At 37.3% G+C, this 27,611-nt stretch overlaps 2 protein-coding genes, 1 long non-coding RNA gene and 1 pseudogene across 3 annotated transcripts in view; 3 read left to right on the top strand and 1 right to left on the bottom strand.

Moving 5' to 3' along the window:
- The window catches only part of LOC116170367, a 631,383-nt gene that overhangs the window by 190,118 nt on the left and 413,654 nt on the right, over window positions 1–27,611 (bottom strand). The window lies entirely within an intron of this gene.
- On the top strand, window positions 1,161–2,387 carry LOC116170524. Its single transcript, XR_004145248.1, has 3 exons — window positions 1,161–1,939; window positions 1,988–2,127; window positions 2,181–2,387. It is a non-coding gene; the product is annotated as an uncharacterized LOC116170524 (long non-coding RNA).
- On the top strand, window positions 2,831–3,905 carry LOC116161160 (protein ALP1-like). The gene is made up of 2 exons (XM_031474407.1): window positions 2,831–2,968; window positions 3,011–3,905. The coding sequence occupies exons 1-2, from the start codon at window positions 2,859–2,861 to the stop codon at window positions 3,903–3,905; spliced, it is 1,005 nt and encodes a 334-aa protein (XP_031330267.1). The 5' UTR covers window positions 2,831–2,858.
- Window positions 20,944–23,051, top strand: LOC116161151 (annotated as a pseudogene).

Here is a 27,611-nt window from a genome sequence, read left to right as displayed (position 1 = left end):
ACACCTAATCCACATTTCTTTTGAGCGGGACCGGGAATATAGGTCATTACAGTATATGCACGCTACGTCGTCCTCCTCTTCATCACCACTAAATGGATCTCCATCATTTTTATTTTGTTCATCTGAATTTTCAACTAGGATACGCTTTTTCACTTGTCTCGCCGATTTTCTTTGTAGTTTGGCAGCCTTTTCTGCTATGTTATCCTTCATTGCTTGTAATTCAGGGGTTGTGTTCAAATGTCCATATATTCCTTTTCTTTTGGTAGATTTGCGATTCTTAGCTGTCGTAACTGGTAAAGGGGATATATTTTCGATAGAAAGATTGACACAAGTAAAGGGGCTAGGAGAGTTCTAGCGCAACTTCCGGCCAAATTACATGTAATTTCCCATAAGGAATTCTAAGGTTCATTTGGGCTTTTTTTGAGCACTTTGGATGTGCGCATGCGCGCCCCGCCCCTTTGCGCAGGCGTCATTTGGACGCCATCTTGGAATCCTCAAGTTCTTGGAATCCTCAAGTTTCTTGGAATCCTCAAGTTCTTGGACGCCATCTTGGAATCCTCAAACTTCGACCCCTTCGTACCCTGAAAATTTTTTTTAAATGGAACGGATTCGAACCGTCAACCATTGGATTACAAGTCCTATAGCATAACCGCTGAGCTAATTAGACTATTATGGTATAATGCTTCCATAGTTGTATTTATAACGAACCTCTAAATATTATTAATGGTACGGAGGCGCCATCTATTGGCGTCGTAATGCATATAGAGGTATATTTTCAACCGGCTCCCTCTATTAGATTGATGCGACATATAGGTATAGGGTAGGAAATTGTAATTTCAGGAGACAGGTGCGAGGACCCTCATTCTAACCTATAATTCCATCTCGGAGGTAGGTTCCCTATAACCAGAACAGGAGTGGGCAGGGAAAAAACAACAAACAAAATGTAGGGTGTTTTTATTTACAGCGGAAATAGTGATTTGAAGTTTATTATTACAATTAAAGCGCTTACTCTACTTACATAAAATTTGCGTCGAAGAGGACCGACGACGGCAACGCCCCTATTTTTTTTGGATGACAGCATTGTTATTCATACCTAACTGTAAATTCTCCATTTGGTCGAGGCCGTTCTACAAATAGACTCTTAAAATGTATAATATGTCTTAGCGGACTATTTACCAGGATTTTAAGGTGGTTGAAGCTGCCGTTGAAGCTACGTGCGGTGCGATGTGGAGTCATGGTGTTTTTTATAGAAAGAAAATAACCGCGTTTGGACGGGATGCTGCAATCTTGCTATAATGCGATACTGTTTAATTATAGCATCAGCTTTTGATGGTAGGGGCGGTAGGGGGACCGTATGAGCTATTTCATAGGAACGATAGCTACCTCCCCTATCGAATGGAGCTACCCCTTAGGCCTACCGACTACAGCGTAGCTCCAGGTTTATAGTTCGTGGGAATTTTCCATGGTTAGGGACCAAGACGTATGAACTACCCCGTAGTTTTATGTAGTATCCTGTTGGGTGGGTTTAAGACGTTAAAGTTATCCTCCTAATTTTATAAAGAGAAAAAAAAAATAGCAACACGCGCGGATTTCATTATTCACTTGGTATGGGAAGTTGCAATCTTGCGATAGTGTTTATTTATAGCGAATATTGCGATAAGGTACTTTTTATACCATTTCATTTCCATATTAATACCGGTACCTATGGGGGTTTTTATTGTGTATATATCTTTATGCGTAAAGTTCGAAAATCTCCCTTAAAAAGGCGCGAAATATGGTGATTGGAAATGTGTATATCTTTACGGAAGTACGTTCTGTATAAATTCGACGTTCCACAACATTTAAAACGGTGTACAATTATGGAGCATCCGCAATCTGATTTCAAAAAGTGCATGTGGGTATACACCTACTTAGACAGGCGCCTTCTTATATACCTCAGGTAAGCCTTTTTTTCAATTTTTAGTTGCTTATAATTTACTTTTCTTAGGGATACGTGTCCTTGCGCGCATAATTTGCAGTTTAATGAAAGCGTGACATTTTATTGTATTTATTCAGCGATTATTTTATATGGGCGTTTATAAGTAATAAGCTGACAGCAGAAAACATAGTCTACATCAGAGTTGGACCGTAAGTATCAAAATTATTTTGTAATAAAAAGCCTACTTTGATATCTTTTTTAGCCGATATCAAACCCCAATGGAGGATTGCCTTCATCATCATCATGGTTAAACGGTCGCAAGCGCCGTAACTTTATTATTACCTACCTATAATATCTTAGATTTATTGATGGGAAGTAGGTAGAGGATAATGCCGTTGCGATAAATAAATAAGATAACATTGTGAATATTATGTATTATGAATTATGGAGCATCCGTAGGCCGGTTTATGCAGCCCTAATATAATGTAACTTTAAAGTAATGTAATTTAACCTTCAAATTTAAGAAGTTGAAATACACTGAACAAAGGCGTACGTTCATGCATTCATTTAAGCATTTAACAATATTTAACGTAATGTAAAAGATGGTTAACTTTCATCTTTTACATTAAAATTAACACGAAAATCAAAATGAGCATGCGTGGATTCTCATCAGCTGTTTCCTTTATTTGGTTTTTTATTTTTTATAATCTTTAACCTACTTTATTTGAAATTTTGTTTGCTCTTCGTAATGGATAATTTGGATGAATTATTAAGTATTGTCACCATTGTGGTGGCTGCAGGATGGTGGTATACTAATAGTAGAAGACATCGTCGCTTTGCGGTTCGTCCTGTTAATCGTCATCGAGAGAGGATGGGTCTATACCGTTCCATCAAAATGATGTACAGATCCGATTTTCCGCACTTTTTCAAATACACCAGGATGTATCCAAGTCTATTTGATAAGTTACTGAATCTGGTTGGAACTCACTTATTAAAGGATCCTACTAAACGGCCTATAGACCCTCCTCAGCGATTAATTATAACACTTCAGTGAGTATGTAAGAATTTGGATGCAGTTATACTGTTCTTTAGTTATTTAGCAGAGGGGTGTTCAATGCAGGAGATGTCCTATAGCCATATGTTGGGTAAAACAACTGTGGCTAATATTATAAAGGAGACAACAAAAGTGTTATGGGAAGTCCTTCAACCTATTTACTTAAAACCACCAACAAGGCCAGAATTATTACAGATTGCGGATGCATTTAATTCAAAATGGAATCTGCCACATTGTGTAGGAGCAATTGATGGCAAGCATGTGGTAATCCAGGCTCCTCCAATGAGCGGCTCCACATATTTTAATTATAAAAAGACATTTAGCATCAATTTAATGGCAGCCTGTGATGCGGAATATCGATTTATATTTGTGGATGCTGGTGCACCTGGTGGGGACCATGATGCATCGGTATTTAGGGAGTCTGGGTTTGGCAGTAGAATTTTACAAGACCAACTAAATTTACCTCATACTGCCAACCTTCCTAATACTAAAGTCGAGTTTCCGTACTTTTTTGCTGCCGATGCAGCGTTTCCATTGCACGAAAATATAATGCGACCATATCCAGGCGATAAACTATCGGATGCCCAAAAAATTTTCAATTATCGTTTATCAAGAGGTCGCCGAACAATTGAAAATGCGTTTGGCATTCTTAGCCAAAGATTGCGAGTCTTACGACGCCCAATAATCGCCAATGTGGACCTATGTGAGCAGATCACATTAAGTTGTGTTGTGCTACACAACTTTATCAAATATAATGAAGACAATGGAGCTGCTGGAAACATGAGGTACTGTCCTCCAGGATTTGCGGATGTGATAAATGGAGAGGGTACTGTATCATCTGGTACTTGGAGGCAATATTTAAATTCCCCTGAAGGATCAGTGCCTTGGCAGGAAGAAGTGATATGGAGAGGTGCCATGCCAAATACAAAGTAAAATTTTTTATTTACCGTTTATTTCTAAGTTTTAAGATATTATTAGTATTTAAGTGTTAATCATTAGTGTTAAGTATAGTAACATAAGTAAATTTAATATGAATTTATATCTAAATAACTAAAAAGTAAATTTCTACTACTAATCAAAATAAAATGTCCAAAATTTTCTTTTTTACTCGTCTCTTTTCCCCTTCATCTTTAATTTGTTTTAGCTCAAGAGTGACCATATTGCCAAAACATGTGTCGGTATCAATTTCCTCGGATGCGCTCCTCTTTGTCTGTATGTATTGCGTCAATGTACTCATTGCAGAATTAATGTTTTTCGCCATATCGGCCCTAGTTTTGCGTTCCGTAGACCCTTCCCTTGAGTGTGACTGCGGAGTAGTTGTGCCTTTTATCGTACTAGTCGATGATGAAGTGCTTGGCTGAGGACTGGGCAATGTTATGTCTTCCATAGGTGTCTCGGTCTCCTCTCCTTCAATTACCAACTGCAGCGAATCCCACACACGATCAGATGGCTTTGTTTTTGTAGTCGGTTTTCCCACAGCTACATTTCCTTTCGCTCTAAAAAAATTTCACCTTTAGTTCACAATTTCTAATTATCAAACAGCTACTTTACCGTCTTTGGGTAATGTACTCAGAAAGAAATGCTAGCGAGTCAAACAATGCCCAGACAGGTTCTGTATCTTCACCACCGGCACCCGAAGGTGTATACTTTTTCCTCTCCGCATTGTAGCGCGCCAGAAGCGTAGCGTCGGGGGGGCACGTGCCCCCCCAACTTAACAACCGGCGATAGTCCTCATCAAGCATTATACACACAAATAACACGCCTATTCATTGATGATAAACCAATAAAATAATAAACTCTTATTTCGTTATTTCCAATTATTTAAATGCAACTTAGGCCCGATCTATTCACCTCCCTGTAACGGCTGTAACTTTAATCTGCCGGTAAATTCCATGGATACCATTGTTGACACAATCGTTGTCTAGGTACTTACTTGCCCATTAAATTTACTGGAAGATGAATAGACCGGCCCTTAGAAGTGAAATTCCGTAATAATTTATTTAACTTGACGAATTTTCCGACGTTTTAAATGCATTTTAAACGCATGGTACTTTAAATGATTGCGCACGGTTCCGTTTTATGCTACTGAATATCTTGAATTTACGGCAACGGCGCCAATGGAGGATTTTAAATTTTAACCCCCTCCCTAGTGGTCAACCGACAACCGTACGCTGCTGGTACCAGGTACCACTGACTTAAGCCATAAGGTGGCGCCACGCGGACGCGACGCGCCAGCGCTTCCGCGTTAATAAAATACTTATGATAGTCGTTACTCGTTAGTCACTAGTCAGTCAGTAAGTTTGCGCGTCTTTTTTAAGTGTTAAGTATTATATAGACTTTCTATCAGTTTACCTTCATCTAAAATCAAGTTAGTGAGTTTTTGGTGCTTCTGTGGTTAGTTATTAGTTTATTTATTATTCGCGTCTTCGCGATTCGCGAACCGAAAAGGAAGAGGATGGATAAATTTGTCATTGTGACGAGAAAGTCACGACCATCAAAAGACTCTACCCCTAGTAACTTTACAAATGACTCTTCTCAAATACCATCTACCTCACAGTCATCGAAAGAGTCATACACGGCACCAGCGGATCAGAGCACTGATGAACATTCCAGAGGAGGAAAAGTTGAAGATTATCAAGTGCGCAAAAGTGGAAAACCTGGTTCACAAGAGCGAGACCCTGGAACAGGAATTGAAAGTGTGGATTTAACTGCTGGACCTTATCAACCAAGTGTTAACTATCCAAAAGAAGTAGTGCTTGGGAAAATGCGTTCTTTTAAATCATCTTGGTACTCTGATTTTAAGTGGCTTGAGTACAGTATTATCAAAGACTCTGCCTTTTGCTTTCCTTGTCGTGTATTTCAACGTGTTAAAAAGGGGCGTGGAGAAGAGTCATTTACCACAGTAGGTGTCAGTAATTGGAAAAAGGCCATAGAAAAATTTAAGAAGCATGAAAAATGTGATACACATCGATCTTCAATGCTATTTTTGAGTGAAATGCGATCGAAGGGAAGTACAGTAGCAGATGCATTGTCATCAACACGAGCAAAACAAGTGAAATTAAACTGGGATTACGTGAGTTTTATTTTTGAAAACATTTTATTTTTGGGGAAGCAATGTATAGCTCTGAGAGGCCATGATGAAAGTGCAACATCTTTAAATAAGGGTAATTTTTTGGAGTTGTTGCAACTGCGTTTGCGAGATAAACCCGAAATGACAGATTTTACGGAGTCGAAAATTCGATCTTACACTAGCGCCACGATTCAAAATGAAATGATCGAGATTGTTAAAACATCCATCTTAGATAGAATAATAAACGAAATAAATTTAGCGTCGTGCTATTCAATAATTTGTGACGAAACAACCGATATTTCGACGAAAGAACAAGTTTCTGTTTGTGTGAGGTACCCATTTCGTGATGATAGTGGGATTGTAGTCAAAGAACGTTTTTTAGGCTTTATAGATGTTGAAAATACAACCGGTGCAAACCTACATCACATTATAAAGAACTTTTTGAGAAATTTAGGTCTTGACCTTTCCAAAATTAGGGGTCAGGCGTACGATGGGGCATCCAATATGAGTGGAGAATTTAATGGTGTTGCAGCAAGGTTTAAAGAAGATGAGCCTAGAGCATTATATACACACTGTCATGCTCATCTGCTTGATCTTGCTGTTATGCGATTTTGCAACGAAGTGAAAGAACTAAGAAATGCTCTTGGTTGCGTCAATTCCTTGTATACTACAATTTGTGCATCAGCCAAGAGATATGCCATATTTGAAAATATTTGCAAGAAAAGTGAGAATCAACCAACTTTTAAAAGACTTCAGAATCTTTCTAAAACTCGTTGGACTGTTCGTCATCGGGCTCTTTCTGTGATTATTGAAGAATTACCTGAAATTTTTAAAACGCTAATAATAATTTCAAATGACAAATGTAACGCAAAAGCGTCGGCAGACGCCAGTGGGTTGCTTAAGAACATGTCTGATTTCGGTTTTATTTTTTCCGTTAAATTTTTGTGCAGCATTTTGTCATTGACTGACATTTTTTCAAAGGAACTTCAAAATAAAAATTTAGATATACATTCTTTACTTCCTAAGTTAAATACGCTACTTAAGTGCTTACAGTTAAAAAGAAATGACGAATCTTTCATGCGGATCTGGAGAGACACCGAAGAGCTATGTGACAAAATTGAATCACAATCCCCCGACATAGACATAGCAAAACCCACACTTAGCAGAAGAAGGAAAGTACCTGCGAGGTTAGACTACAACAGTGGGGAACCTGGATTTTTTGCAGAAACACCTCAAGACATTTTTAAGGTGCAGGTTTATTTCCAAGGACTTGATACCATCCTTTCTAATTTAAAGACCCGATTTTCCGAAAACGACTATTCGAAAATTATGATTATCGGTAAGCTGTTATTTAAGTGGACGGAGCCTATAAACGAAACTGAAGTGCGTAATATTCAAAAATTTTATCAGCTTGAAGACAGTTTTTACTCTGAGCTCCAAATTTATAGGACCTTCGCTGCAAGTCATTTTAATCAAAGTGCGCAAGACGGAGATACTATGCTATTACATACAATCAATCAATTTCTAAAGAACTCTTTGGTGGAAATGGTGCCAACAATTTTACAGTTATTAGAAATATCCTTATGCTGGCCTATTACAACCGCTACTTCGGAAAGGTCTTTTTCGTGCCTATGAAGATTGAAAACGTACCTTAGGAGCACAATGGTAGAAGATCGACTATCCGGTTTGGCGCTGATGGCTATTGAGCAAGATATGACCAAGGCGCTTATGGAACCAGCAAATACTCAGAAATTAGTTGAAAAATTTGCTAATAATTCCATACGTAGAATGGCATTTTATTAAGTGAAGTAGTTTTTCAATTAACGTAGGTACACATTAGTTTTTATAATTTCGATGTACATTCAATAAATTACGGATTTGGATGCATACTTGCCCATTCGGTGCTTTATTTTTGTAACTGTCATCTTAAATATTCTCATTCCCGTGCCCCGGGGGCACTTCGTAACTTCGAAATTGTTTTTTTAAATTTTTAGGACAAATCACACTACAAGGTTTTGTGATCTGAGAAAGACGTAAATTAGTCCAAAAACACATATAAAGCTACCAAAATGTCAAAAATTTTGCGGGGGGGGACCCCCGCACCCCCCTTCTCCTGGGGGGTTTTCCATACCCCCCAGACCCCCCGGTTACTCTCGCCCACCACCCTTACTACTCCACCGTGTCCTGATTTTTATTTTCATGAACCTCACAGCCCTAGTGCCCCCCCATTTTTATAGGTCACGCTACGCCACTGTAGCGCGCTCTTAATATAAGCCATCTTCGTTGGCATTCTTCAGCTAAAATAACCATATTTTGAATACCCAATGTCACACATGATCTTTACAGTACTTACGTGTGGATTGTAAGATTGCCGATATAGTGCCCCAGGCATTACTAATTGCACAGGAGTCTTTGTAATATTTATTGGATTTGTCATACAATAACGGGAACAGACGAACCTGCTCAATCAGTTCTGCGTCGTCCATAATAAAGCGCAAACCAAATAAACCGATTACTGAATTTAAAAAGAAACAACGGCACGAAAGCTATGTCTCCTTGGCGAAAGCAAATGTAGGTTATAAAATATAAAGACGCGGGAACCAAAACAACATGAAGTATGCTTTCAGTATTCAGCATGAAGTTGATAACAAAACTATACGCATGCGTTTATATTATTAAATTACACTAAAAAGGAGATGCATAAACCTATCCTTAAATTACGTTAAGTAAAATTTTAAAATTAAAATTACATTAAATTTTGCTGCATAAACCAACCTAACTCGATTTCAATAAGTGCATGTGGGTATACAGACAGGGGCCTTCTTATATACCACGGGTAAGAGATCTTTTTTTTTTCGCCATTTTAGTTGCTTATAATTAATTTTCTTAGAGATACGTGTCCTGGCGCGCATAATTTGCAGTTTAATGAAGAGCGCGACATTTTATTGGATAGATATGAAAGCCTTCTTAGGCGATCATTTTATATGACTGTTTACAAGTAATAATCCGACAGCAGAGAACATCGCCTACATCAGAGTTGGGGCGTAAGTAGTTTGTAATAAAAAGTATAATAACGATGACGATATCTTTTTAGAGGATACCAACCACCATTTTGTTAACAAGTAACAATCTGAAAGCCAAGAACATTGCTTACGTCAGAGTTGAGCCTCTGTTTAAGTGCAATCATAAATCTAATCAAAAATTTGCTATTTTTAAATACCTCTTTATAGTTCAACCCAGTTATGCTTGTCAGCTTTAGTCTATGCTCCTGTATTGTACCATGAGTCCCAATATCAGCCTTCAGCAGTCACAAGGTAGTTTGTTAACAAATTTTAATTTTAGAATATTCCACAATTATGCATAATGAACGGTAGACGTATTCTGGATCTTTTTAGGCGAAAAGTGTAATATGGAACGGGGGATTATCCTCAGTTCTCGTATTAGCGCCACACCTTTCTAGATGAGATAAAGTTAGAATGGAGGTATGATTTATGAAAAGTTATCAGTATGATGTGGAGATGGTTAGGTTTTAAATTATAGAAATTTAACAATTAGACGCAATATCGAGTACGGAGGTTCGCTCGATATGATACACCCCTTTCCATGGCCACCTTAGAGGCAATAAAATTGCATTAAAGTAATTTTATTGGGGGTGTTTACAGCCTCGTTATAGGATTCCCCATTAGCAATTTCTTATATGCATAAAAAATTAATAGGCCTACCATAATCTGCTGCAATTTGTTTATATCGATTAAATATTTTACCTGAGGTTGACTGCACGAACGGCGCTTTCAAAATAAATTGAAAGGGTTCATTAATTCGTCAAGGGTTGACTGCACGAACGGCTCTTTTAAAATAAATTGAAAGGGTTCATTAATTCGTCAAGGGTTGGTAAATTATTCAAACGAGATAACAGAACTGCATTTAATTAATAAACATTTGCACTTTAATCAATTTCCATTTCATCAGCAATTTCTAGAGGTTCATCAACATCTTGAGGCTTACTGATAGCATAATGGCCCCACGGAAGAGTATCAAATGAGTCAGGAATCAAGTATCTCTTATCGTCTTCGGGACTTAGAGCAATTGTCACGAAAGTGATTTTTCTAAATTAATAATCTATCAATTATTAGGTATAATGATTCATGCAAAACCTTAGCTATTATCTTCACTACAATTTGCAATCAATATATTAGGAAACAGTCACGGATATGACAACCCCCATAGGGATTTCTGAGCCTACGAATCAGGAAACATTGGTTAGCTGCATTGCGTTAGTTCCGATTTCTCACAACCCATACAAAGGCTGCGGTTAATTAAAGTCCTGGATGTAAGAATTTCCATTGAACAGGGGCGTGAGATTTCCGACCTAATTGCGGCGGCGGGCACCAATAAATAGACGATCCAAGTCTCTTAAGGGGATCAGTCATCAGTAAGCAGTGATCAGTAGTCAGTAGTTAGTGATACAATGACCGATTACATGTAAGTACATTTTTTATGTTTAAATAAATAATTCAATAACTACATCTTAACATGACTTATTGATTTCGGTTGAAAGTCACACACCTCTGGCTATGCTGAGTGTTAGAACCAGAGCTACCAAACCCCCTAGTGTGACATATGGTGGAGGTGCCGATTTTTTTTTACTTGCTGTCCTCAAACAGCACTAGTTATTTCTCTCGAACGCATAAAAAATTAAAACTGCCATGTACATTGATAATTGCCTATGTTTATTATTTATGTTCTTATATGTCTTTACAAATGCCGTCCTAATCTTTCTACTTTTACATAAATATAATATCATTTAAATTAATAATTAAATTTCTTTTATCATATCTGATATGAAAACCGCTAAATGCCGGCAAGTACGCCTAAGCATACTTATAATACGCGAAGCGCGCAACTAAACGTAGCTTCAGAATTAAGTGCAATTCCACCAGCGGAACCACAAAGTACAGTACCATACGAACAAACTTTTACACCAACAAATAGGCTACAACGGTCACCTATTACAGCGCAGCAATCATTTTTATCAGAAAATACGGTAATATTAGCACCCTCAACGAAACGCGCAAAACCCCTATTCCAACAGAACATAATTTACAACAAAACGTATTATTCAGAAACGAACAAGTAGTTACTATGGCGCACCCTAATACCACAATTCAGCAAGTGAATGAATCGGTCAACACACCGGTATTTCCCAAATTCACGCAACCTGATTCTTTCGTACCGGGAGAATCAAATTGCGTAACCTTTTTGAAAAAATACGAGAGATGCGCTCATTCTAATCATTGGAGTGAAGCGAATAAAATTGCCCATTTTGGCAACTTTTTAGAAGGAGTAGCACATACGTGGTACACAGATTTCATTTCAAACGCGGACAATGCAAATAAAACATGGAATGATATCTCACAATCATTTCAAAAATATTTTGGCGGTATAACATCGTCTTTAGAGGCAAAGAAAAAATTGCGGTCAAAGAAACAGGGTTTAAACGAACTAGTACTAAAGTATTACTACGACGTCTTGGAACTCGCGAGCCAAATAAATCCGTCAATACCGATGGCGGAAATCAGTACTTATTTTATAGAAGGATTGCAACCAGGATTACGATCCGAATTTATAATAATTTGTCCTCCAACTGACGAAGTAAACGCCGATTCGTTCCGCTCAGCCGTATTCAAATTAGCACAGTTACAAGAATCAAGGATCCAAGATGTGGTGCAACAGCAAACTACATCAATCTATGGGATTGCGACTCGAGCAGTCAATACATCCTCAACAACAACCACAACTGTACCGAGACCTTCGCCACAGTATAACAGACCAGCTTACGAACAATTTAATAGGACGAATGGGGAGAATCGACAATGGAACTACAACCGAGCTATAAGAGGTAGGCCATCAACACTAACAAGAACAAGGGATGCAAGACCCATCTGTTTTTCTTGTAACCGCCCAGGACACTTGGCAGCCACATGCAATAGCCGTCCAAGAAATGGGGAACAGCAGCGTCGAACGGTAACATTCTCCAATACAAAAGGCGCTGATAAAACCATAATGATACCAAAACAATAAGTGAATAAGGAGACGCGGCCCACATCAGGGGACCCCTTTCGCTGCAACACTCGAAAAGGAGGACTCCTGATATGAACGCGTCGCACGCATAAGGATATTTAAGCAGGCGCTAACAGCTAACTAAACCACTACGATGGAGTATACGGTGAATTTTCGTGAAGGACAGTCAGGCGACGACCATTACACACAAGATAACTGTGTGAGCAGGTCGTATACTGACCTCCCCACACGACAAAATTGAAAGTGAACGGGAGAGGCCAACAAGGAGATCTGAAAAAAAAAAAATAAATAAATAAATAAAAAATATATATATATCCATAATTTTGGAACAAACATAACATAATTTTATTGGAAGTCATACATCATAAGAAAACCGGCCTCCTGCGGCGAAGACTGTAGCTCCATCCAAGTAGCATACTTAGTTAATAGAGTATAAAATCTATTAAGGTTTTGAAATTTAACAGGAAAACCCATATCGTAGACATCCAAGGGATGCGTGGGAAAGGAGGTGAATTTATTGCAAAGGAGATAGTCATCTTAAACAACATGAACAAGAAAATTACTAAAATTCATATGGCACCACCCTATGAATTCGAAGAGATAGAAATGAAGTACATGCTAACAAACGCTTGGCTCACAAAGCGTTTCCATGGTCTCCGATGGGAGAAGGGCGACGCCGCCTATGAACACCTCCCCTACCTGTTAGGAGCACTGTTGTCAAGATCCTTAATCACCTGCACCGGACGAGAGAAAGCACAGTTTCTAAGAAAAATGGTACCCGGAATTTATTTACATGAAATGGAGTTAACAATCCCACATCAAAAGTCAGGGGCATGTGAGTTGCACGAGCACGCGGATGATCGATGTGCGGAACAAAACTGTCGTTATATCTCCGAAAATCTTGCGTTTTACGAAACCGCAAGCGACCACTGGGACAGTAGTAGCGATTCTAATTAAGAGTTTTTTTTTTCTTCTTCTCTCTCTTTCTTATTTCTTCTGTATTTATCTTGATTCCATTTCCTAATTAATATAGCATTTTATACTATAGGATTGTTGTCATTTTAGAGTCGTGCCTGTGAAAATTATCACAGGAGCACACTGGAAAAACCTACCTGAAGTAATAGCCTATTCGGCAACTATCCCCTTTACCTACCAAACGGAATGGAATTTAAGAAGCACCCAAACGGAAAGCCCACGACACACCGCCTGCAATACAAGTGAACATTTGTGTGAAGTAGGGAATCAGATCGCAAGTCTTGAAAAGTTATTAGATAAGGATCTTAATATGTTTGCGAAGACATTAGAGCCTGAACTTTGGGGTGATTTCATGGTTAAGAAAGCGAGGATCAATCCAACAGCGCGAGCACGAAGAGGTTTAGATTTTATCGGGGATTTCTTTTCGTTCTGCTGTGGAATAGCAACCGAACGAAAGGTTGATTCCTTACAGTCTGAACATCAGAAGATTTTAGAATACCTAGACCATGTTCATTCCGGACTAAATAAGAATATCAGAGACATTACTATAAATTCAAGAAATTTCGCAAAATATCACGAAGAGATAAATGGAAACCTAGCAGAAATTCGAAATAAAATTTCAGTTCTCACCACTTACAGTAACTCTATAAAAAGTACGTTGGAACAAGTAAATCGAAACCATGAAGGTGAAATATACCAAATTTTTCAATATTTATATGGGAACCTTTTCAAATTAACAAAATTAGTAAGACTTATAGAAACGTCCGAAGTATTAACTTCATGCAAAGAACACCGAATACCTTCAAGTATTGTGGATCCAAGTATTCTTAGAAGCGATTTGATACTATTAAATAGCGAATTGAGCAAAGATAACCACACGTTAAGCTTGTCAGTAAACGAACTGTCAAGATATTACAAGTTACAAATATGCGATTGTTCCTTCACAGACCAACAATTGATTGTACACATTAAGATACCTATTGGTCGTCTAAATTTAAATTGGAAAATTTATGAATTAATCACTACGCCTTTCGCATGGAACAATAATACTTGTGTGTTGATGCACGATCCATTATACTTAGCAGTAGCTCTTCAAGCAGACCGTTCTCATATAATTAAACCCATTTCAGGAGTAAGTCTGCATCATTGCAAACCCTACAATGATAAATTATGTTTTCTTCCACGTTATAATTCAGATAGTACGTACGGGCCACAGTGTGCATTTAAGATGTTCACCGGTGCAACCGTTCAGGAACTAGAAGAACATTGTTCATTTAGATGTCACTCTTCGAACTCCATGATCAATTCCGAAATAACGGATAATAGTTTCGTCATTACTCACCCTGAATATCCTACTGTAATTAAATGTAATGGCAGGGATGAATTACTTCCATCTTACGTATACGATCAGCCAGGAGCACTACAAATTGAATTACCATGTTCCTGTGCAGTTAATGTTAATGACCAGGAAGTTATTAGTACAAGATTTCCTTGTGCGACTTCTGACCATAGTACTTATAAAGCAGTTCACATACTGCCAGCCATTTGGTCAAACCTTAAAACATATGTAATTAAGTCAAATCAGCATGATACTCTATTTTATAACATTACCGAATGTTTAAATCCCAATTGGACCACTACGGTTCCACATTTGAACCTGACGACAACATCGAAGCTGTCAACTATAGTTGAGTCAGTGGAAGACGCTGTTCATACAACTGTTGATAGTTTATATTCGTATCAAGGCGATACGAAATACTTTGTCTGGAACTCAATATTGACAATGTTAGTTTTGCTTATAGGTTATAAGGTTTGGAGACGAAATGCCATTCCTTTGGCCACTGTACCTTCCGTACAATCCGTCGCATGCCCTACCCGCCAAGCAGCATGCAATTGAAGAAATATTGGCATATTTTATGGCAACAGTTCTAACGCTTTTTATATTAACGATATTAATATGTGTTTTGATTAAGTTAAGACAAGGCATTCGTAGAAGAAACAGATTTAGAAATCTTCAAAGACCACCTTGGTTAACAGCGATTCCTGAAGAGTATCCAAACCAAGCACCTGTCGAAGATATTCGTATGGAAACACTTTCGGAAAGCAGAGAAACCGTACGAACTCCTACAGGAGGAAAAAGTCATTTTTACGTGGATCACCAACTAGCGTCATCGTCCCAAAGTATTCCAGGCCGTTCTCTAAGAGCTGCTCAGCCTCAATGGGAATAACTGGAAGCAGGGTAAATGCTAGTGTATGCTTTATTGAGAATAAGGACTCAATAAATTAAGTAAGTATTTAGTAAGTATATTTCTGTTTAATAGGCCAGTACCTTTACAAATAAATTGACCTTTAAGGAAAGGCAATAGGACACTCAATTTTCGACATTCGCAAGCCAAACATAGAGAGAAATTTGTCTTAAAGAAGTAGACATTCAAACGTTTCGGAAATTTTCCTAGTGCACGACTTTTTAACTTAATACAAAATTTTTAGATAGGTATCTAATTCTATTTCCTTTAATGAAACTATTGCTCTCCCACATGTAAATGCTGTGGAAAGAGAAACGAGTGAAATCGCGCGATAAACTTCAAAGAAGTTATGAGTTGAAAAAGTTTTCAAAGTATTCTAAACAATGTGTTTATATATTAGATGAGGCCTAAAGTGAGTAATAAAAAAGTATTAAAAGTAAATTAAAAAGGTACATTAAAAGGTGATCACATTAGAAGCAACGTAAATCGTTAGAATTATGAAAAGAATCGAGGGTTATATAATGAAAATTTTAGTTGAAATTCTAATCTGCTTAGTAACAGGAAGTAGTGCCATAATTGAAATCACGTCGGGAATTTGTTTAGAACGTTTACCAGGCGTTAGTTTTTATCAAACGACTAGACAAGTTATTTTCAGAGTATCAAAACCACAAGGGATTTTAGAAAGATTAAATTGTACGGAAAAATTTTGTCAACATAATACGTACATTTGCTCGACAATTTTAAACTATGCTGATTATTTAAGAAATATTGAAACTGTTGGAAACAAATTTTCCAATGATGATAAAATTTTAGTAGACGACGGAGAACTATTTGATTACCAATTAGCAACAAGAAGTCATGTAAAAAAGACATTTTCAAGTGATTGTGAAGTTTCACTCTTATTAAGCAAAGTAGGTAGTCGAGATCATGTCAGAATATACGAAATAATTTATCCAAAGATAATGTTTACGAATACACCGAATGTAAGTTGTCATGATCATAAACTAATTGATTTAGTATTAACAGAGACAAATTTACAATATGAGATGAAGAGGAGTATGGTAAACATGTGTCAGATTAAAAGATTACAATTAGATTTTCTTCCAATGAGTTCATTGGATGGTATTTTAGAACGAATAAGTATAGATATAAATAAAAATGATTATGTTTTAGCCTTAAGTTCGTCATCACCATTTTATACCATGCCGCTGGTAGAATGCATAGTATCCCGTAACAATTTATTGGTGGGACTTCACGTACCAATAGTGAGGAAGCAACTACAAGGGTTGCATATGAGGAAAGTAATTACACCATCATATGGATGGAAGAACTTCACGTGTTCCGTAACTATTCCTTCTTTCACTGTCGCACTCGTTTACTCTAATCTCACATGGACGATATTATTGTCGAAATGCGATCCTTTTCATGAAGAATTATGCTTCATCAATGAGCATTATAGTGAAGAAACTTTGGGAATTTCGTGCGTACGACAAGTACTTCAAGGTGGATCAATTAAACAACTAGCAACAGTTTGCCCTGTGTCTTGTAGAGAAACAGGCAACGACAATCAATTTTTGACACCCATGGGAAGCAACAAAGTAATGGTAACTCATCCAAAAGACCATCTTAAACTAAGATGTCCAGATACATCCTATGACTTACAAGTTTATCGTCATATTGGAGCATTATTAGTGACAATTCCATGCCATTGTCATTTCGAAGACGAAGAAGAAACCATCTACGCACATTATCCGTGTGTAGATAAAAAGTTAGAATTTTCAACAAAACAAATTATTCCAGCCGAATGGATTACTTTTAAAGGACTAGCTTTACCAAAGTGGAACAAGCCTAGTCTACATTTCGATGTCTTGGAGGATTGTTTAAACGAACAATGGATTGTTGGACAATCGCCAACCACTACTACGCCAACACTCACCTATTTCGATATTCTAAATTTCTTATTATTGGTGGCATCCACCTCAATAACCACTTACCGTCAATTAAGGATGAGGAAATCATTTGTCCGAAGAATCGCCCTCAGCACCAAACAAACAGTGTCCATATTACCCATGATGGTTGAGGAACAAGCACGAGCTCAACAGGAAGAACGTAAACTACCACCGAGACCAACGAAATTGAAATGGGAAACCGAAGAGAATTATCTGCAGCCAACTGAAAGAAAAACATCAGTAACGCATACAGAAGCTGCTACACCATTTCAACTACCTCCATGGAAGGGTCAAAAGCCCAGGAAGAGTCCATCAACACCACCTATTATGTACGTGCCACACCCTGAGGGAAATTGCCGATCTTCAACGTCGGAAGATACACATTATATATCAATGGACCAAGTGATGTGAATAAGTGAAAAACAATATAGTGATAAAGACACCTTGAGACCAATTGTGAGTAACTTTAAAACTAATTAGTGATACTTACCTAATGCGAGTACGTTTAAATCACAAATGAACTATAAAAAAGTCGTTTTTGATAGACCCGGATACTTGCATATCTTACAGTGATAATTAAAAAAAAACTGCGGTTAAGACATTTTTGGTGATAAACATTTGTTCATTTCCTTACTGTAAAACATGATTGTATAGTATGGTTTATTTGTATATAGTTTAGTATATACAGGATGGATAAATAGACTGGAAATGTCCTGGAACATCCTGGAAATTCCACTCTATTTTTCACCTTTTACGTTAGCAAGTAAGATTGAGTATTTACCCTCAGTAAATACAAGTCAATTCCTGAGGTCAGGAATTTCTGTGGGAGGAGGCAAATGTCACGAAAGTGATTTTTCTAAATTAATAATCTATCAATTATTAGGTATAATGATTCATGCAAAACCTTAGCTATTATCTTCACTACAATTTACAATCAATATATTAGGAAACAGTCACGGATATGACAACCCCCATAGGGATTTCTGAGCCTACGAATCAGGAAACATTGGTTAGCTGCATTGCGTTAGTTCCGATTTCTCAACAACCCATACAAAGGCTGCGGTTAATAAGTCCTGGATGTAAGAATTTCCATTGAACAGGGGCGTGAGATTTCCGACCTAATTGCGGCGGCGGGCACCAATAAATAGACGATCCAAGTCTCTTAAGGGGATCAGTCAGCAGTCATCAGTAAGCAGTGATCAGTAGTCAGTAGTTAGTGATACAATGACCGATTACATGTAAGTACATTTTTTTTATGTTTAAATAAATAATTCAATAACTACATCTTAACATGACTTATTGATTTCGGTTGAAAGTCACACACCTCTGGCTATGCTGAGTGCTAAAACCAGAGCTACCAAACCCCCTAGTGTGACAGTATTATTCAGTATAAAGCGGTAACGTCATCTATTGCAATTTTATAGATAACGCGCTTTTTCGGTTCTATTGTTATCAATATGACACATTTATCTTAAACATCTACAAGTTCTAGCGGTTTGCTGTTAGCCTTCCACCTATATATCCTCGAGTCTAACTAACATGTCCCGCAAAATTTCTAGAAAGAATTTGTGCTTTTTCCTGTTAAAACAATGCAACTATATAGGAGTCCTTGATTCGTAATCTTAAGCTAGGCTTTACGAAATTACCTATGGTGACAGCTCGTAAGTAAATAGAATATAGGTATCGTTAAACTTTAGTTATAGCAAAATTTAAAATCTACTCATCTCCAGGGCATAACGATAGTCGATGTAGTGAAACAGTCGGCTTTTGAATAGGTCGAGGTAATACTCAAAAGGTATATGGAATTGGTCAATGAAACGAAAAGTATGTATTCAAGTTTATCGTATCACCTTCAAAGTAGACCTCCTTCTAAAATAATACACTACCTACGAGCATACTAATTTTTGAAGGTCTTCAGACTTCGGGAACCCCCGCAACGTACGCATTTTCAAAACTAATAGGATGCTTTGATCGATAATAATGCAAATCTATCAGCGGCCTGTACCAAATGTTCGTGTTCTATAGAGGTATGGCGATATTGAATATAACGAGTGAAGGATGTAAATTTTTATTGTGCATACCCCTTTGTATCAATCAAGCTTCCTATGACCGCGGCCACTCATCGCTGTGCAATCAGTAGTATGCAGTTTTCCTGTCCAGATGGATAGTGATAAATAAAACTCTCCTCGAAACCGTTCGATAGTCATTTGTTACGAGGATGGCGGGTAAGAATGAACTCTTTTCTATTTTTTCATCAAAAGTTAATAGATGTTATTTTTTCAGCGCAAGGTGCCGCGATAATTTTAGGCCCAATGCAGACGGCATACGGTAAATACCCACATCCATACCTATTCTACGTTTTTAACCTTATATTTACAGAAAGGAGCTTGTGCGCTAATATTATTTTTGTTTGTTGTTTTTTCTCTGCCCGCTCCTGTTCTGGTTATAGGTTAGAATGGGGACCTACCTCTGAGATGGAATTATAGGTTAGAACGAGGGTCCTCGCACCTGTCTCCTGAAATTACAATTTCCTACCCTATACCGCATCCATCTAATAGAGGGAGCCGGTTGAAAATATACCTCTATATGCATTACGACGCCAATAGATGGCGCCTCCGTACCATTTAACATAATATATCTATGATTTAATAATATTTAGAGGTTCGTTATAAATACAACTATCGAAGCATTATATCATACAAGTCTAGTTAGCCTAGTGGTTATGCTATAGGACTTGTAAACCGATGGTTGGCGGTTCGAATCCGCCCCATTAAAAAAAATTTACCGGGAACTTGCATCTTAAGGCGTTGAGGATTCCAAGAACTTGAGGATTCTAAGAAACTTACGAGCGGATAAATATCATAACGAATACCAACGTTGCCACATTTACTAACTGTTTTGTTGCCGTCAAATTTTAGGTTAGAACAGTTAGGAAGTAAACAAGGTGGGATTAACTGGATTAACCGAAAGAATATTTTGTGGTTATTTACTTTTTAAGTTTAAATAATGAATTATTAACTTGAATGATTTTATTATACACTGATACTGATAATGCGTGTGGACCTTTTCAATTATTTTAAGAGGAATAATGCAAGCTTAAAATGCTGTGCGCTTTTTTAATAGTTCTTACATGTGGCTCTTAATAAAGATATTGAGGAATTTCCATAGTGACCACTTTTCTAATTCGGTCAATACTACTGACTAATAGGTAGGTACCAATCCTTACTTGTAAAAATGTCTGGCAAGTCCATTCAACAAACTGAAGTGACTAAATTCTTAGGGGTGCATATTGACCAAAATTTGAAGTGGTGCAAGCAGGTTGATTTTGTTGTGGGCAGACTGAATAGTGCATGCTATGCTATCAGATATCTCAAAGAGCGCCTAAGCCTTAACTCAATTCGAGCGTATTACTTCGCAGCTGTACATGGTGTACTAGCCTACAGCATACAGCTCCCCCCAAACCAACGCGAATTATTCGCAGCGGATTCGTGACGGAAAGTTCGCAGTCACGGAATTCGTAAAGAACTTCATATTGAAGCGAATATATTCGCGTCATACTCGTATGTGTCAAGTATTGAGAAGAGTTGGTGACAACGAAAAACAAAGAATACTACTCAGTGATCTCAATTCTTCACAAAAATGTATACATCATCAGATGAAGAAGAAGCTCTTGTAATGTTAGCAATGGAGGACGACAATTCAAGGTAAAATTATTATCTATAGTTATCCTAAAACAACAATATGGACTATATTATGAATTTAATCTTAGGAAAAGAAGAAAATGGGTTCATGATATCAATCTAGAAAGACTGAAATGTGGGGAATATCACACGCTGATGCCTCAATTACGAAAAGACGATAAAAGATGCTACATTTATTTTAGAATGACAATAGATTGTTTCGATGAACTGTTGCACCTTGTAGAAAATGATATTAGAAAATCAGACACGAATTACCGAGAAGCTATTTCTCCCGAAGAACGGTTGGCCATAACATTAAGGTAAGAAAATGAAAAAAAAACTGCAGGCATTATTTATATCATTAATTTACTACAGTAAAAGAGAATAAGGATCAAAAAGCTCTTTATTTCAAAATAACTCTAAAATATACTTTATGTATTGTAAGGGTTAAAGGAATTGACATAGTTGGAAACTGATGGATTATGAGAAGCTGCTTGGTTGCAACTCTGCGCCAAGTTGTGTAGTGTAATATAATTATTTTCACAATTCACTTCATAGAACCCAGAAGTATTCGATTCTTTAGGTAATGCAGTGTCATTTGGTGAAGGTAGGGATACAACCGAAATACTTCCGACGGAAGAGGGGTTTTGATAGGTGTCTGTAGTTTCAGCTCTAGATTGATGGCTATTCAAAGAACTTTCCTCCAATTGAAGCAACTCCTGCTCCATGATAACTTGCGCAATCTTCATTTTTGTTTCAATTTGCCTTCTAGGAGAGAAAGATTTTACCGCAGAAGCATGAGCCAAAAACAGTTGATCGGTAGCATCATGCACTACTCTCTTTTTGCTCTCAAAATAACTGATCGTATCTTTCACAGATGTGGATGGCTCAGAATTGCGTTTTCTGTTTGTTCTGCCTGTAGAAGAAGTTTAATTTGAAAGAGTAACCCTAGGAGCTTCATTTCGAGTAGGTTTCGATGAGGAGGGTTGAATCTTATTCTGGGAATCATCTGTCTGAGTTGTTAGTAGATTTTTACTACACGTTGGTTTCTGTACTGCGGAATTTTCATCCGTTAATATATTTTCGGGTGATTCTATATTTGGGAATGCTTCAGATTCTTGTGTATCAACATCTGTGACATTGGATGCAGTCTTAGCAAAATTTAGGAACGGTTTGAACGATTCCATATGATCTGCCCATATCCATTTTTTTTTATCGCTTGCCGCTTGTCCAGTTCTAGTTTTATTAGTTCTTATGTACTTAGCGTACGTATCGCGCAGATTCCTCCATTTTTTTTTAATCTCATCCCCTGAAACAAAATACTCTTTTTTATGTATCTGGCTACCGGAGATACATTTTATACAATAGGCCATAGTTTTAGAGTCGGGTTTTCGACTGTAAGTGCCATAGTTGTAGAAGTTTGTGAAGCTTTATGTAGAAATTTGCAACATATTTACTTGCCCGAACCAACTACAGAAATATGGAAAAAATCTGAAGAAGGTTTTAGAAATACCTAGCGATTCCCAAATTGTATTGGTAGCATCGATGGCAAGCATGTTACTATCAAGTGTCCAGACAAAACAGGATCTAATTATTGGTGTTATTTGAATAAGTTTTCTACAGTATTAATGGCTATTGTTGGCCCAGATTATAGATTCATTTCAGTTGATATTGGCGGTTTTGGTAAAAACAGCGACGGTGGAATATTCGAAGCTTCCAACATGGGAAGAAGATTTGAAACAAATCAGATGGGTGTACCTGAGCCGAAAAATCTCCCAGGCCAGAATGAACTTTCCCCCCATGTCTTAATTGGAGACGAAGCCTTTGCACTAAAACCATACTTGTTGAGGCCCTTTCCATACAGTCAAAGCAGAACAGATATTTTCAAGGAAAATTATAATGTGAGGCTCTGTAAAGCGAGAAGAGTAGTAGAAAACGCTTTCGGAATATTGGCACAAAAATGGCGTATATTCTACAGACCAATGGAAACAAAAATTGATACTAGTATTCTCATTGTGAAAACTGCATGTATTTTGCATAATTTTCTAAGGACAAAAAATGTGATGATAGATTCATAGAACTTTTAGATCCACCAGAGCCTGAACTTGGAGCATTTCAAAATTTGGACAATGACCCAAGGAGAGCTGCAAGACTGGCATTTTCTGTTCGAGAAAAATTTGCCACGTATTTTAATTCAGGACTATGAATAAATTGTTCACGATGAAAATAATGGACTCTTCTTGCAGTAAATATAGTATTGTTTAGGCCTCTGCTTTTCTTTAGTCTTAGATGTAGAAAAATAAACCAATACAAATCGTAAAACTACTCACCATTTTCGCCTATTTCTTCTCCTATTCTAGTCCAAATCTTGTCCTCTTTCCTTACATTTTTATAATCTTCATGAGAAAGGTCATAGAGAATAGGATACTTTCGAACCAACTCAATAATTCTCTCCATTTTCAATTTTTTCACATGCGAAACCACTGCGAAACTGATAAAAACGCTGTCGAGTGCGAACTAAGATTCCGGACGAATAAATACGCAGACAAAACGCATGCCCGAACGACGAAAATCGTACTTGTCTGAACTGGTATACTTACCACAGTGGAAACAATTCAATGCGAATCGTATGCGGTACGGAATTCCGCAGGTAATGCGAATTTTCCGCGTTGGTTTGGGGGATCCTGTGTTACTTTGGTTCAATGCGTCTGATACACGTCGAGTATTTATAGCACAAAAACGCATTATTAGGGCTATGGTTGGTCTTCCAAGTGCAGCTTCTTGCCGAACTTCATTTCAACAATTGAAAATGTTAACTCTACCCAGTCTTGTTATATACTGCGCCTCGGTACATACGTGGCGAAACATAAATGATTTCAATAAAAATAGCCATATTTACAGCGCAATGAGTACAAGGAATGGTGACAATTTGAGCATACCCACTCACCGAACAACGCGTTATGAGAGAGGTTATTACTATAATTGCATCAAAGTATTTAATGCTATACCAAAGGCAATAAAACAATCAAGGAATATTCAATTGTTCAAAAAAAACTTAAAATTATATCTACTTGAAAAAAATTACTACTCCGTGGGCGAGCTTGATGCGAATTAAACCGGACACACTAACATCTTATTTTCCTCAATGTATAACGTTTGTCCTCTTTATGTTTTTAGTTTGTCTTTTTTTCTATATTATTCTACATTCATGACAATGCCAATGTAAAGGAATTTATTCATGGCAATAAACTATTATTATTATTATTATTATGGTCGGTGTTTCTTGTGAGAACTCAGGTCTAGCCTGGTTAACTAATCGCACGGATTAAAAATCAAGTAACGATTTATTATTATTATTATTATTAAGGACGTTGTAGGTACTTACCTTATTTACTTTGTGCTGTCCTGCTGTCAAACTAGTAGTTAGATGTTATTGCTCAAGAAATTGAAGGCATTGAATAGTTTGCAACTACTTACATTAAAATAAACTGGAATAACTAACATATCTGTGTTTAAAAAATTAAAAATTTGCCACTTAAAAAATCATACATTTACAACATTCAAAAATTTTTAATAGATGGTCAACAAAGCAAATGCAATACATGATCTACACGACAGTTTAAAGAACTCTGAGTTGAATATATTTTATTACATTCAAAGCAATACACCCCCATTTCAGGTACTGTGTAATACGGTACACTTGAACTTCAAACACTTTCAAAATTTAAACCACACAAAACGAGACTTACGAGACTTAAACATCAAGCTGATAAAGACGAAGAAACATAACCACAAATCTATCTAACATATCATTAATCAGATGGTTAAATTTGGCAACGTTGGTATTTGTTATGATGATGTTTATCCGCTCCTAGAAACTTGAGGATTCCAAGATGGCGGAGCCAGGATGGTAATCCAAGATGGCGGATCCAGGATAGCAATACAAGATAGCGGTTCCAAGATGGTGGATCCAAGATAACAATCCAAGATGGCGGATCCAAGATTACACTGCGCAATGGGCTGGGGCGCGCATGCGCACAAGGTCAAATTGATACAAAAAAGCCCAAATGAACCTTAGAATACCTTATGGGAAATTACATGTAATTTGGCCGGAAGTTGCGCTAGAACTCTCCTAGCCCCTTTACTCATTACAGCATTTTATTTGAGTGTTCCTGCCCGACTAGGTGCCGAGTCATTGGCCCGTATGAATAAAAGTAAGCAAATGCTTATACTTGCAAAATTCAAAGTAAATACTCGTAACTGCCCCTTCATACTGGTCTGTTTAGCATGGTTTAGCAGCGCTGCACTGCGTCCTGTCCTGCTTAGAAGCGCTGCTAAGTCGCCCAGTGCGAAGGAGCACTTACGAGTATTTACTTTGAATTTTGTAAGTATAAGCATTTGCTTACTTTTATTCATACGGGCCATTGTATTAGCTTCGTGTAACGTAAGGGGGCCCTACTTTAGACGATCGGATCACGTGCCGTTCTTTTGTTTGAATTTTGAGCGGGAACCGTGTTTTGATACTGGGATTGCAACGTTGCCACTTTGCCGTGAAATCTGTCATCTTCACTTCGAGCCTGGGGTGGGTTAAGATCAGTTCAATACCTATTTAATAGTAGAATAGTATATTAAGATACAAGTGTATAATCAAGTCTTTAAAGCACGTGCAACGAGTTTAATGGCACGACGCGAAGCGGAGTGCCTTTAACGTTGCAAGTGCTTTAAAGACCAATCATACACGTGTATCTTATAGTATTTTTTATTATATTGACGTTATACTCAAATACATGTCTCGATTAAGTGGACTGGGTGTTCGTAATTTCACGATTTTCACGTCATGGAAAAGTCACTTGACGTTTGCTTATAAAAATCGCTTGTTGTAAAATCTAAACAAACATTACGGTAGGTGTAATATCCAAATCCAGTAAAGCCTATTATAAAGAACATGAAAAGTTGTTTCCATGGATGAATAGGTAATAAGTTACTTACGAATAAAGTCTATGGATTGACAATGCTGGCACATATGAAGGAAATATCAAAGATATTTAAATCTTCTATCTTTTTGTGCATTCATTCAAAACTTCAAACAATGTTGCGATTAAAAAGTAGAACAGATTTGGAAGCATACCCTAAATTACGCGCGTTTGTGAAAGCTTCAACCAAAGGATAGGTACAAGTCAAAGAAATGTTCTGCATTTACAGAAAGCGACCTAGAAAGATTTTTTTAAGTATCATTACTTAGCAACTTTAAAGCACGTGTGTTTTAAAGACCTTTTTTCGCACGCATTTGAGTGTTTAAAACGGAGATTGTGATTCAGGTATAATAAGAGTATATTAGGTACTGAGCGCGGAAGTAGCTTATTTCTCGAAGAATGTTATTCTGAGAGAAATAATCTTTCGCGCGAGGTTCGTATACTATTTTATTCACAATCAACTCGAATGTACTATAATAAATTAGTTGACAAATTTTTAAGTAAAATTGACGGCGGTATTTGCGACATCTTGTCTAATTTATACCCGGCCATTTCTGTCGGTAAAGTAGAGATCGATTTGATAATTGTTCGCATAATTTGAAATTGTCAGACGCGGTAATGGAATTTACTTGTACTCCTCCAGACCTAAAAGAGATTGCCGAACAAACTATAAATAATCTGTTACCAGATATGAGCAAATTTATATATCATATAAAAAGTGGTGTGCAGGAAAGGGGGCCCAAAATTGGGGATTGGAAAATGTAATAATTGCTTATTTTACTGAACTTAATAAAACTAAAAAGCCGTCTACATTATGGGCAACTTATTCTATGTTACGAGCAACGTTAAACATTAAAGATAACGTAGAGATTTCTAAGTACGGGAAACTTATAGCCTTTATTAAAAAACAAAACGTGGGATACAAACCCAAGAAATCAGAGGTGTTCTCTAAAGAAGAGGTGGACAAATTTTTGAACGAAGCACCTATGGAGTACCACTAAAAGTAAGTATCAAATTTATTTTTGACGTAAAAACATAATCACTTGTTACCTACCTACTTACAATCTACTTAATCTATAAATCAATTAGTATAGCAACCTGTAGGATGCTCATGTAATTAAACTCCTATCAATTCATATGCATGAGGTGCAGTATGTATTTCTAAATAAGTAACGACTGGTAAAGGTGTAAAGCATAATTTAGTCTCGTACGTAAATCTACGAGACGCAAGAATAGGTGCTGTAAGTTTACCTGCATGTCGCAGTAATAAATCTATGTACAGTTTATACTCATGCGTAGATGACAGTAAACAGCTGATTTTATAAAAATCTAACCGAACCCTGCTTTTAAGTAGTGATATAATTATTATTATATTATAATTATGTCTGTATGTGCAAAGAAGAGAAAATTATTAAAAATTTATTTATTGGCCTTAATTGCCGATAACGTAGGAGTAGATGACCTATGTTCGTTCTGGCGCAGGAAGTGACGTCACACCAATCAGAGACGAGCACGTGACGTCACAGCCAATCAGAGACGAGCACGCCCCCCTATGCCCCTCCCCTTGGCCAATGGGATACGGTAGGCGGATCCTTTGGGCCGCCTCCTGTGACGTCACAGCCAATGAGCGGCGTGGTCGGCCATTTTGTTGGGCGCCATTTTATT

This window comes from Photinus pyralis, unplaced genomic scaffold, assembly GCF_008802855.1.
Source record: "Photinus pyralis isolate 1611_PpyrPB1 unplaced genomic scaffold, Ppyr1.3 Ppyr1.4_LG1, whole genome shotgun sequence".
NCBI classification, from domain to species: Eukaryota; Metazoa; Arthropoda; class Insecta; order Coleoptera; family Lampyridae; genus Photinus; species Photinus pyralis.
This window is presented reverse-complemented; position numbering and strand designations above follow the sequence as displayed.

Excerpts from the sequence above, each read along its gene's own strand:
- LOC116161160 (XM_031474407.1), top strand. The coding sequence starts at position 2,859 with ATGTATCCAAGTCTATTTGATAAGTTACTGAATCTGGTTGGAACTCAC. Across the intron at positions 2,969-3,010 it reads CGATTAATTATAACACTTCA|TTATTTAGCAGAGGGGTGTT; the intron begins GTGAGTATGTAA and ends ACTGTTCTTTAG.